The 12,761-nt window shown below is 39.6% G+C and overlaps 2 protein-coding genes across 2 annotated transcripts; one reads left to right on the top strand and one right to left on the bottom strand.

The window, feature by feature from the left end:
• Positions 1 to 286: 286 nt before the first annotated feature.
• zcchc4 (zinc finger, CCHC domain containing 4) lies at positions 287 to 12,278 on the bottom strand. The gene is made up of 13 exons (XM_063465983.1): positions 12,116 to 12,278; positions 10,305 to 10,423; positions 10,139 to 10,221; positions 9,751 to 10,023; positions 9,078 to 9,158; positions 4,138 to 4,210; positions 3,904 to 4,054; positions 3,347 to 3,447; positions 2,488 to 2,609; positions 1,759 to 1,834; positions 1,602 to 1,653; positions 1,351 to 1,498; positions 287 to 1,240 (listed from the first exon to the last, which is right to left on the bottom strand). Exons 1-13 carry the CDS (start codon positions 12,201 to 12,203, stop codon positions 1,117 to 1,119), a joined length of 1,491 nt encoding a protein of 496 aa, XP_063322053.1. The 5' UTR covers positions 12,204 to 12,278; the 3' UTR covers positions 287 to 1,116.
• Positions 5,502 to 7,744, top strand: si:dkey-219e21.4 (nuclear factor 7, ovary). The gene is made up of 4 exons (XM_063501257.1): positions 5,502 to 5,720; positions 5,861 to 6,089; positions 6,204 to 6,431; positions 7,146 to 7,744. Exons 1-4 carry the CDS (start codon positions 5,595 to 5,597, stop codon positions 7,742 to 7,744), a joined length of 1,182 nt encoding a protein of 393 aa, XP_063357327.1. The 5' UTR covers positions 5,502 to 5,594.
• Positions 12,279 to 12,761: the final 483 nt, after the last annotated feature.

Raw genomic sequence — 12,761 nt, 5'->3', positions numbered from 1 at the left:
AGATTTTTAAGTAAACCTCAACAATACTGCCATCAGCTGGCCAAACATGAACTCAAGATGTGGTGCAACAGTAGAATGCTATAAAATGAAACTACAGGAAAAATTGGTTAAACTATGCTAGTGATGATCTATTAAACGCATAATATCCTGCTGTTCATTCTTAGAAAGTGGTTATAATGTGCAAAGACACCTGCCAAGAACTGTAAACCTATTCTAAGGCCATTCTTAACTGCAATTACGAAATTGCTGGAATACTCAGAAGTGCACTGAAATTTATTGAGCCATAAAATCTTTAATGTCAGAATACTCTCACAGGAAGAGCTTGTGAAAAGGGTATAACAGGGCAGAAACAAGCCTACAGGTTTAAGTCCAGAGCTCTGAAAAACTTGAGAAAAGCCATTTTTCCTAGAGTGAACACAAGGACACGTATTTTAGTGGACTGCAGCATATTCTCTATCCATTTTGCTGTTGCTCTTGGGTTTTCACATCTTTCAGGAGGTGTATTTGAGCCAATAGCTGCTCCTCTCTAAGCCTGGTGCTGGTGGCGGTCTCTTCCTGTTAAAAGGGAGTTTTTAATCACCCAACATTGCTAAATGCATCTTGTTGACCGTCTGATTGTTGGGGTCTTTCTTAATTTTGTAGGCAATTAAGTTGTAAATGAAATTGGTCTGAATTAGACTGACTAAGTCAAAATGATAAACAGGTGCAATCTACATTATATGGGCAATTAATGCAAAAAGCTTTAGCTGCACCTATAGGGGGAGAACATAAAACCCACTGTACACTACCTGGCCCTTGAAAAACCTGCAGCGTTACAGAGATCAAAAAGGACTGATTACTCCTCTTTGTTTCTGTACTGGCTGAAGGTGATAAGCTAGTATTCTGAGAACACTTGAATACAAAGCCATATTATGTGGATGTGAAATTTAGCTGTGGACCTGGAAACCTTCACAGAAAGCTTTACTTGTCAGTTCAGCATTTAAAGAAAAGTGCAAACCAAACTCTCCCTTCAAGTTTTATTCTGTTACAACACTTTAAACCACTGCCAAAAAACATGCTGAAAAGGAAAAAAATATTGCTTTGGATTGCACAGTAGGTACTGCCTGACTACTGAAGTCACAGAGACTTTCCAGCCAATAACTTTGCTCTGCGAGCTGCACCAGACTTCCTCTTTGCTTTAAGTCTGAGGAGGGACTGGGGGGATCCTTTTTTTCCTCCAACTTTGGCTTTGGTCCGATGTCTGGAGGAGTAAAACACAGACAAGCAAGTTAAGACATGTAAATATTAAATCTTACGGGCAGAGTGGAGTAACAAGATTTATCCCTTAACAGGAACAGATCCCTGGCTCACCTGTTGAACCTGTGTGTGTGTTTGACAGAGCAGTCTTTACGTTTGTGCTCTGGGCTTCCGCAGTTAAAGCAGCCCTCCTTCCCTTCACGGGTGGTACATGGGTGGTCTGGCAGGGCACAACGGCCACAGGACTGGCAGTGCTCCCAGGCTTACAGGAAAGATATTTAAATAAATTCACAAGAAATATATGAGAAGTGTGACGTGAAATCAGTAACTGCACATCAGTTTGTATCTGTGATTAATTGACCTACACGGTTTCACACATTTCACACAGGTTGAGCAGTGCTTCCATTCTCGGCCGTCCTGCAAACACAGAAAATACAGGCCGTGACATGCAAAGATTCAATGGAAACTTGATGCAGTGCCTTTTCCGTTTAAAAATAAAATGCAGTCACACGAGTTTTGTACCTTGGATGGGCAGAGGTTGCATTTCGCACAGTGTTTGTTCAGGGATGAGACATATCTCTCACATAAAGGGCAAAATCTAATAATGAGAGGGTCATTCACAAATTAAACACTATAAATTCAAATGTCCAGAGTTGCTTAAATACACACAAAAGACAGACAGACATCTGACAGTTTGTGTTTCACAAAACTCTCATGCATTTTATTAACTGCACAAGGAAAACTTGGAGTTGGCAGTGTATGAGCTGTTCATTTCTTCACATATAAAAATCTTGAAAATACCAAAACAAAAACCCCCAACCCCATTTTTTAAATGAAGCTGAGGAATTAATGATGCTGCATGGTTAAATGACAAATAACACCAATGAATTCATGCATCCATTAGTTTCCCATTAAACCGCCTTCTTAAATTTGTGCTAAATGTGAGAGATATCAGAGAGATATCCTTATAAGATGTCTTTAATTAAACACTTTTAAATGTAGCTCATAACTTTGCCCTTTTTGTGGCGATGATTTTCTTACAGTTGAGAAAATTAACAGATGATTTTTATTCTCCACAGTTAACCAAAAACATGACTTTGGTCAGTCTATGCTCAAGCACTTTTAGTTAACATCAAATCACAAACCAATATCAATCTATTCAAATGTTTTATCACATATACTTTAAGACATTCTCATCTCCAACATTATTTCTGAACACATCTGGATTTAACTGAGTGAACATGTTGCAACCTGTAACCTTCCTCTTTGGGAAGGATGATGTCTCTGGGTGAAAGATTAGTGAAGAGTCTGACAGGAGACTGTTTTCTGCCCATCTTTCCATGTTTATACAGAGGATGGTTGTCATAGTCCACCTGGTTCAAAAGAAAAATTGAAAATTTTAAAACTGAAATTTCATTACTTCTAGTTCTAAATCTTTTATTTATTTTTGTGGCCGTAATATTCCACTGTAAAGTGCACTGAAATATCTAATAAATAAAGTAAGCCCAAGGATCTAGGGAAAGTGGAGCATTGATAAAAAGCATAGCCTTGATTCAGTTTGTAGTCTAATAACAGTAACTAATGTGTGAGTCAGCATGCTGCAGCTGAAGCAGGTGCCAAAAACACATTTTAAATAACTTCAATTTAAGAATCATAATGTGTCCTTTTCCTCCCAGAACTTTGTCCATCCTGACCCTGAACTTGCACATTACTGTATTTACTCTGCAAAAGTCTTACGTCACTCAGCATTTATGTATGTCTTGCTTCCAAGGAAGCAGCCTTTGTTGTAATTAGGTCTTGAGCAATAGTTCTTCCGGCTTTCTGGAGAACTGTTACTTGGATGTTTGTTTTGTTTTTTTAGACACTGGCTACTTTTTCACTCATGTCTGCGCATAAATTGTTGCCCCTATGTCACATTTCCTTTATAAACATAAAAAATAAGGGGTAGAGTACAAGTCAGTGGAATTTTTCAGTCGACAAAATTATGAGTGTCTATGCAAGTACATATTACAGCGCATCACTTAATGTTATTAGTTTAGAAAAACCTAAAGCTATACGTATGCAGAGAGTAATATTAGCTGATGACTCTAAACTGTTGCCTTGCTGTTACCTGGTAATCCAGCATGCTGAATGATGGGAAACACTCCAGTATCCGAGGCTCAAAGAAGTAAGGGAAAATCCAGATCATGGGCATGTTAGCATTACTGCTGTCTGCACACACAAACACAACATTCATGTTACAGTCAAACACTAGATTTCTTCATTTAAAATAATAGTTCTAACAGTAAACGAAAAGTCTCTTTCCTTGAGCCATGCAATGACTTGTTGCTACTATAACTTTAGCTTAACCCTAACCTGCAGAGAAAAGAATTGTAAGCAAATCTACAGTCTTAGCCTCTTTTAGCTTGTTTTGCTGTTACAGTCTGTATAATTTAAAGTCTTACACTTCTCAACCAACCTCCTTTCCAACACCCAATAGAGCTTCTAAATGTATCTTAACGCTGCTGCACTTTTGGATGTCTGCTAACGTGTTAGCCATATCAACTTTAAATTATGATAACATTTTAGCATAAAGTTTTGTTTTTGCGTCTTGTACCTATTAAAAAAAGACAAGTCATAAATATAAAAAGAAACAATTAATTCTGAAAGTTCCACAGCGGTGCTGACCAGAGCTCTGCAACTTCTTCCATGTGTGAGATAGCAGAGAGAAACTGTTGGCCAGGGGCTTCACCAGACCACCAAACGGAGGGTCGGCTACCATTGCCACCTTCTCCCCGTCAGACTCTCTGAGGAAGTTCTTCAGGGTTGCACTGGATGACTGATAAGAGAGAAGGCTTTATCAAACTCGGCTGTTGATGGAAAGCTTGACTGAACACAGCAGGACATCAGCTCAACTCCTACCTCTCCACCAAAGAAGTGATGGTTAAACATGTTGTAATGACAGAACTCATCTTGACTGTAGAACTGAGCATACCTGAAACAGAAAGAATTTTTTTGGCTTTTTAATTATGCAACAGACTGTTCAGTGCTTCCGGACGCTGGTTAAAAAAAAAAAAAGAACAAGTTTGAGCCTATCGACGACTGGTATACAGCACATTAGGTAACAACACAGCAGGGAAGGATAAGGTGTCTGACTATGTGCTGCAAGCTGAAGCTTGTTACCCAGGAACATACCCATCCTACACTTCTAGCACAACATTACAGAAACAAACAGCAGAGAAAGCGCAGAGAACTCAGGTAAGAAGTTCTTAAAACAACATTATTTGATAATGGTTAAAGAATATCCTTTAGTCCAGATATGCTGCCTTTATCATGCAGAAGTTATTAAACAGTACACAACAGAACAGACTCGTCTCTTTGAAACTTGAATAAAAAAACCCCATTGGATTTAATTATTATTGTTTTATTTAAATTATTACAGTAGGTCAGACTTGGAACTCTGATCTGGAATAGATTTTTGGTAAAGGCTTGGCATGAAATGACAGGTTTTCTCAAACTTTTCATAGCCCTGACGAGTTAATTTAATCTATACACACACAAATACACAGCAGAAGCTAATCCCAAGAAAGTGCTTTTTTAAATAAAGGTAAATGAGAGAATGGCTTATGTAGAAATGTAATCTGTTTTTATTGTTTTGTTCAGTCCTCAGAAATGGCAGAAAGAGAGTCGTGTTCCCTCGGTAATGGAAAGTCAACAGCCGTTTACACTAATCTTTTAGCGCCCTCTGAAGGCATCCACAGCCTACTGCAAGACGGGCTGAGCTTCACTCCACTGGACGCCAGCAGTGACGGCACTATTCAACCTTTTTCTCGTTCACCCAAACTACAACGTAAGGCTGCCAAAACTGCACAACCCTCTCAGGTACAGATATGTTTTAATTGGCTGAAACATACACCAATCGGCTATAGCATTAAAACTAGCTGCCAAATATTAATAAGTCACTCTAGTGCTGCCAATCTCCATAAACCCGGCTTGTGGATTAATATCTTGTAGGTCAGGGGTGGGGGAACTCCAGGGCTCGAATGTAATACTGCATGAAGTATTTACTCTGTGATTCTTACACACAGACTTTAGAGATTTTACCAATATCTACGCATGGGTCATAAGCCATAATGACTGTGACCTAATCAAGGCAAACTGTGCATTTTCTCTCTATAAAACATTTCTTTATTAGAGAGCTCAGCAATCAGCAGCCCAAAAAAAGAAAAGGAATACTGTCATATAAATATCAGTATAGTGTAGAACTCTTTAAAGAATAGCAGGAACTGATTAACAAGTATGATGGGATAGATAGATCATAAAATCATCAGGTGCCAAAGACACACAGTTTTGATAATGGATTAATTATCAGATCATTTATGATGCAAAAAGTGTCCTGTTGTCTGCAGGAGCAGTTATCCAGACGTATCCAGGAGCTGCAGGCTGAAACGTCCAAGACTGAGGCGCGCATCCAGTCTCTGAAGAAACGCAAGGCCGATCTCTCTGTAAGTAAAAACCTAAAACTACCAGCACTGAAAAATTACCTAACACATTTCTGACCACCAAGTCCAAGGACTGCAAACAGAGCAATGACATATAATAAATCCCTAATAACATGTCCACTTAATCACGCTCCTTCCTGAAGAGGACCACAGAGGTCATGAAGCAGCAGGTTCGAGAGCACTTTGAGAACATGCGGTGCATTTTGAAGCAGGATGAACAGGTGATCCTGGACTCTCTGGAGCTGGACCTGAGGCATACAAGGACCAAGCTGGACCAGGTTCTAAAGAAGTGGGATAACTACCACGACCAGGTCACCAAGAGCATCAGCAGCATACAGAGAACGCTGAGTAAAAGCACCACAGCGAAGGAAGGCGAGCAGGTCTGATTTACATACAGCTCAATAACAAAGCTATAAGTAGTGTTCTTTTATTTTAACCAGTATTTCTGCTTATGTCTCATCTCAAGGGTCACTCTGAGACTGTAAGGTAAATCGCTGTACCTTTTACATTTGCCGCTTCATCCCCGTAGAGGTCTAAATCACACCTCTGTGCCTCACTTTGATCTTTGTCACCACTCTTCCAGCCTTAAGAAGCCAGACAAGTCTGAGAAGGAAATCAGGCTGAATGAAGAGAGATTTGAGAGGCTTCTAAAAACACTCTCCTCCATCTCCAAAAACCTCAAGGCCAGGCTGCAGAGAAAGACTCTACTCTTAGGTACTAAGATGCTTACATCTACATGCTATCAGGCTAACTCATTTACAGCAGCAGAGTGAGTGAAGTTAGGTGTACTTTGGGAGCATGACAGAACAAAGTAGGCCAACCAAGGGATGCTTTATTTGGTTAAAATAACACCAAAAAAATACATTTTTCTTTTTCCCCCCTGCAATCTACAGTAAATGTCTGCTCCAGATTACTCATTTGCTGCATATACAAATAAATCAGTCATTATGTGAAAAAATGGTTGGGTTGGATGGTGTTTAGGTCAAAATATAGGTATTCATGATCATGGCATCAAGTCCATCAACTCTCAACTTAGTAGATCCAAATAGCTGATATCAGCTGTTTGCTGATCTGTTGATGCTATTGCACTGAGCCACCAGGTGCTTCTTCATAAGTGTGGATGTTGGCTTTCTACTTATCCATAGTTCCCACATGCATTGGTCTTCTCTCATTAGAAGCATCCCATCAATTCCAGATTGTCAGTCCATTTCCATGTATGCTGTGCTCCAGTAGCCCACTTCCTAAGCAATTTGACCTCTCTTCCCCTCCCCCATCCCCACCCTGTAACACTAATAGCTCAATAGCCTGTCAAATCAAATATGCTGCGCTATCTGCTACAATCACGAGTAATAATACATTTGTTTACAATAACTCTGATAATAACAAAAGATCAAAATCTCATTAACAAATCTATTTCATTCTTTTCAGATTCTTTCCCCATAATGATCGACAGGCAGACTTGCCATAATCTGATCAGAGTGACATCAGAGGGGCGGGGCATGTCCTTCTCTGGCTCCGCTTGCCCAGCTCCAGAACATCCCCTTCAGTTTGATAAGGTATGCTGTGCTCTGGGGTCCTCTTCCATCACAGCAGGTCAGAGTTACTGGGAGGTTAATGTCCGCTGCTGCTCAGCCTGGGCTGTGGGTGTAGCCTATGACACCCTTGAGAGAAAGGGCAATGACAAGGGCGCCAAGCTGGGCCGAAACAGGAACTCGTGGTGCGTGGAGTTTCAGAACTGCAATCTGACCGCATGGCACAACAACCGGCACATATCATGTCAAGGAGTGGGGCAGACTCCAATAAGAAAAGTGGGAGTGTGGGTTAATTATGACAAAGGCCAGCTGACATTTTACGATGCAAAAAACATGGTTGTCCTGCAAAAGTTCTCAGCAGCCATGACACCGGTGTTCGACAGAGCTCATCACCAGTTCACTCAACCCCTGTACCCCGCCATATGCTTCCTGAGACCACCGGACAATCAGGTCTGGCCAAACCACTTGGAGTTTTGTTCCCAGATGTTTCTGTGATACCATTATCATATTCTACATAAAGTTGTGCTTAGAAGTTTACATATGCTCATCATTGTGATGAATGCTATGAATGCTATATCTTTGAACTACGTAGAATGATTGTACAACATAAAAGCTTTAATGACTAAAGGCTCAAATATACACTTAAAGATGGCGCTTAATTTTTTTTTTTTAACTTGACAGGGCCTGTAAATATTTTGATCAATTAACTACAACTGGTAGTTTATCTTTGCCAGCATAAAAAAGGATTTGCTTGACAGCACTCATGAGACCAAAACTTAGAACAATGGAAAACTCCAAGGAACTGTAGGTTCTACAGAGGATTACAGATTTACACAAGTTCAGAAAGTCTGATGAAATCATCCCTAAATCTGATTCCAGGGTCATCGGCTCAAACAAATATACACAAGTACATATTTGTGCCTGTATGTATACTTTTGACCTTTGAAGCCTGATCCATGAAATAACTGCTAATTTTTTGAAAAGATTTATGGAGTGTTTATTTAATCTTTTGGCAATAAAAAAATGAAATATTTATTTGAACATATGAGTTTTAATTTGTATCACATATGATACACTAGGCATTAAGGGATGAAAATGTATCTTCTACAATGGTTTCACACTGAGAAAACAGTGGATAAAAAAAAAATGTAAAATGTACCCTGACATTCAATGCCCATGATAAGTACATGAAAAAGTCTGACCACACCAATATAACAATGTGGACCATCTAGCCCAGAGGTATTCAATTAAAATTTAAGGAGGTCCAGTTAAACAAAACCAGTATTTCTCAAGTAGCCAAATAGTTGTAATGGTATCTGTATATAGTCAACAACTCGCTGTCATTCAACAGTATTTCAAGAATGTCTAAACTTCAGATTCCCACATCCTCCACAGAAGCATAGTGGTAACTTCTCCATGAACCAACACACAACCTTTCATACAAGTACCTTGAAAAGCTACATAACAGAATATAGACTGAGACATAGTAACTAAAGCTACACTACTCAACTGGCTGTTGATAACTGGAATTGGCCTTGATGATCAGGTGATGAAACGTACTGCCAGTCCATATATATTAGTTCAGTCAGTCCCGAAATCTTCTCTCATTATGAAACATCAGTAGCATCGGTTTCAAATGCCACCATGTTCTGCTCAGTCATCATTCTTTGAAATGCACAAAGAGGGTGAATATTGCAGTATAAACATGTTAGACTCAGTGAAATGTAGTCTAATTCATTCTCACCTTGATTTTATATACACAAAATACCTGGAACACTTTATTATATACAGGAAAGCAGCAACACATGCATAAATTAGACAAACTTACCTAAAGTCAATGTCCAGCAAGAGACTCTTTATTGGCTCAAGCTTTTGCTCCAGATTTCGCAGCTTGATCAGCTCCTGCAGTCTGACCCAAAAGGCAACAATCTCATTACTGATGAAAAACACATCTGTAAGCTTTAAACATTTAAAGCATTTAACTGAGATTTGACTAATCAAAATATTTAGCCTTCAGTATATGACAGTTACACATAATTGATGTATCACCTGTCAAATGCCATACCTACAGTGACCCACGGTGAAGGCAAAATCATGCTGCAGTGGGAATAGACAGAGAGACTTCTCCAAAATTAAGTAAAAATTCAGGTGATCACCAGTGCTACCCCTCAGCCTCGTACTAGATGCATCTATGGTATGAATTTCAAAATCCTACATTGCCACTTTCTTGAGAATGTGATGTAACAGAAGGTAGCGTTTTTCCAAGTGTGTAGAGATCACAAAGTGTAGTTGTACAGAAAGATGTACATTAAGAGAGAGGATTTGGTTAGTGTGTTGAGCTCGTCACAGTCAAATTAGAAACCTTAGGTTACATAATGGCTCCATTTCTGCTTTAAGTCACCAGCTGAACTGATCCATCAAGGCAGTTCAGACAAGATGCTTCACTATAACTGAGACAAATTTTCTGATACATTCAAAGGTCACACTTGTGTCTGTCTCACCTGGGTGTGCCCACACACAGTATTTTCCTGTATCCCAGACCTGCCAAAGTGTCCAAGAGAAAGTTTGCACTGCGGTCCGTGAAAAAGTACTGTGCGTTGCTCTTCTTGTTGTCCAGGGGACGCAACAGTGCACTGGGCCTCCTCAGCTGTGCTGCAGTAATGGGAGTGGATATGTGAGCAGAGTGAAGGCTGTGCTCATCTGGCAGGAGCAGAATCTGACAGTCCTGACAGAACTTCTTCTCATCCAGAGGGAGTGAGACAAACTTTTGAAATCTGAAGGACAAGATACAAATATCCTAAAAGTCATCCCGTACAAAATCAGCATTAAATAAATAAAATGAAGCTTTATAAACATCCTAAGATAAGCAAAATGAGTGTAAATTCTCACCTGCTGCAGTACTCCTTATGGGTGAAAGGGGGCCTCGTTGACTGGTTCTCTGCTTCTCTGGCCAGCAGCCTGGCTTCTGAAACCTTTGACGCAAGTGAATTGAAACAAACTGATCGATGTCATACATCGTTTTATCATGAGCTCTGGAATTTTCCAGTAAGCCTACCTTTTCATCTTCCCACTGAAAGAAGTTGCAGTCTTTTCTATCTCGACAGGCCGAACATGCATAAAACCTCCGACTTTTTTCTCCTCCTTTGCAAACCTTCTCAAACAGCAAGGTAGGACCTGACAAAATATACAAAGTTGTTAAAAGTTTGTAAAATTCCACAGAGACAAATAATATGGGTCATTTCTAACCCCAGAAGGTCACACAAACATGGACTAAAGTCTTCAGCTCACCTGTTCAATGGCTCATTAAACAGAAATATTTAATCACCCAATAGCATGGCAGTAAGTAAATGTATTTAAACTTTTGAAATTCAAACTGAGCATAAAAATGGGAAAGAAAAGTAATTTAAGTTACTTTGAATGTAGCATAGTTAGTGTTCCCACACAGCCCGGTCTGAGACAACCATCTCTAGGGTTTACAGAAAACGGTCAGTACTTTGTGTCAAACTGCTTCCCTGATGGCGTTGAAGCCAGAGAAGAATAGTTAATCTGCTTTGAGCTGACCATGGCATGCAAAAGAGCATGTCTGAATGCACAACATAATACCTCAGCAGGTGCCACTCCTTTCAGCTAAGAACAGGTAAGTGAGTCTACAAAACTTTGAGCATGGTCTCACAAATTTGGAAAAACATTGGCTGGTCTGATGACTTAAGAATTCTACTGCGATGTTTGGACAGCAAACTCAGAATTTGGTGTAAGTGATGGGTGCATGTGCTTTGTATCAACAGTTCAGGGAGCTGCTGGTGTTATGGTGTGGGAGCTTATTTTCTTGGCACACTTGGGCTCCCTAGTACCAGCTGATAATTTAAACACCACAGCCTACTCGAGTTCTGCCACCTTGTCCATTCTCTTATGGCTGCTCCCAGCAGGATAGCGAGCCGTGTCACAAAGTTCGGATAATCTCAAACTGGTTTGTTTAACCTCACAATGAGTTCAGTCTACTCAAATGGCCCGAGAGCACCATAGAGATGTGGTCAAACAATGTATAGCAAACAACTGCCACTGCAACCAAAATATCTGAGAAATGTTTCCTGCACCCTGCAGTATGTGTGGCACAAAGAATCAAAGCTATTTTAAAGGATAAAGAAAGTCCCCAAAAGTTGATTCTGTTCATCTGGACATAGCGTTTTCAGTGGGAGAAACGTGTGGTCACTCATCCAATCCATCTTCAGTCTCAGCTGACTGCAGGTTTCCCCAGTCTTAAACAGTACATTTGGATTATGACTGAAACCAGCCCACTGAAGGAACAAAAGGCTGGGAAGTCAGTTCCTTCATCATAATTATGCAAATTCTCATGACCATTGATCAGCAACCACTGATCACTGAAAAAGAAAGTCCAAACCGGTCGTGCCAAGGTAGGTATCCACGACAGAATTTGTTTCCCCAGCGTGGGGAGCTGTAACTTTGCTGTATAAAGAGCTAACATCTCCAAAATTTTAGGAGCAGTTAGTCATTATAAGAAGTGTTTGTGAACTAAAAATGAAGAATGAGAGATACTGTTTGTCCGTGATTTGGACATCCCAGTGGGTGCTGGAGACGAAGGGTAAACAAATTCTGTCGGAGATGCCTACCTTGGCACGACACCTGTAAGCGGGTGTACTATATTCTACATGTACACATGTTGTAGATTTTGTTTTCAGAAATACACGCCTATTATTGTTAGTTACTATAGGCAGGATATATTAAAATACCTTGATTACATGTATAATATCACAGATAATCTTGTTCTAAGTGTATCCATAAAAAAGCTAAGCAACTTTAAAAGAGGACATCAAAATCAGTTTGGCTTACTCTTCTAAGTAAACTTACCATGAGAACAACACGGGGCTGTTTTCCCGCCCTCACCGAGAATAACTTCTATTCCGTAACTGTTGGCATATTCCTCGTTTACATCCATTCTGTCGATTTTATGCAACAACAAAGTTTAACTTTAAAGCCTTCAACACGATGGCATGCCCATGAAGCCCTTTTCTTGTCGCGGAGATATGACGTCACAACCACGTTGTCGCAGAAAGCAAAACAAAAGCTGAAATAAGATCATTGGTCCAGTCACTTTGGTAATGACTGACATTGTTGTCAAAATTTACGAATTTCAGTTGTGTGGGATTAATTGTATTGGTAGTGCTTAATAGGAATAATTAAAATATGTGTTATCAGTATATTTTAGGGATTTATGCTATTTTATGGAGTGGTTTTAATTCACATGCAAAATCATAATTTATTTTATAATTAATTGGACATTAATTGTCCAAGGAGCAGTAGTTTAAAAAAAATCATTAAATATATTAGTGTTGAACCACAGAACCCTTAGCTTTCCTTACCTGTATATTTAGCAATAGATTTATTTCAAATTAGAATGAATTTGAAAGAAGTAGAAGCGCTCTATAAACTCAGTTTTATAATTAATAGACTTTTACAATGAGGTTTGTTTATACCAGCAGGAATGTAGTCCACC

The sequence above is a fragment of the Pelmatolapia mariae genome, linkage group LG3_W (genome assembly GCF_036321145.2).
Source record: "Pelmatolapia mariae isolate MD_Pm_ZW linkage group LG3_W, Pm_UMD_F_2, whole genome shotgun sequence".
NCBI lineage: Eukaryota > Metazoa > Chordata > Actinopteri > Cichliformes > Cichlidae > Pelmatolapia > Pelmatolapia mariae.
Note: the sequence above shows the minus strand (reverse complement) of the source record. Positions and strands in the feature narration are given on the sequence as shown.

Excerpts from the sequence above, each read along its gene's own strand:
- si:dkey-219e21.4 (XM_063501257.1), top strand. The coding sequence starts at position 5,595 with ATGATGCAAAAAGTGTCCTGTTGTCTGCAGGAGCAGTTATCCAGACGT. Across the intron at positions 5,721-5,860 it reads AACGCAAGGCCGATCTCTCT|AGGACCACAGAGGTCATGAA; the intron begins GTAAGTAAAAAC and ends TCCTTCCTGAAG. Across the intron at positions 6,432-7,145 it reads GAGAAAGACTCTACTCTTAG|ATTCTTTCCCCATAATGATC; the intron begins GTACTAAGATGC and ends CATTCTTTTCAG.
- zcchc4 (XM_063465983.1), bottom strand. The coding sequence starts at position 12,203 with ATGGATGTAAACGAGGAATATGCCAACAGTTACGGAATAGAAGTTATT. Across the intron at positions 10,024-10,138 it reads CATAAGGAGTACTGCAGCAG|ATTTCAAAAGTTTGTCTCAC; the intron begins GTGAGAATTTAC and ends CTTGTCCTTCAG. Across the intron at positions 2,610-3,346 it reads TCAGCATGCTGGATTACCAG|GTGGACTATGACAACCATCC; the intron begins GTAACAGCAAGG and ends CTTTTGAACCAG.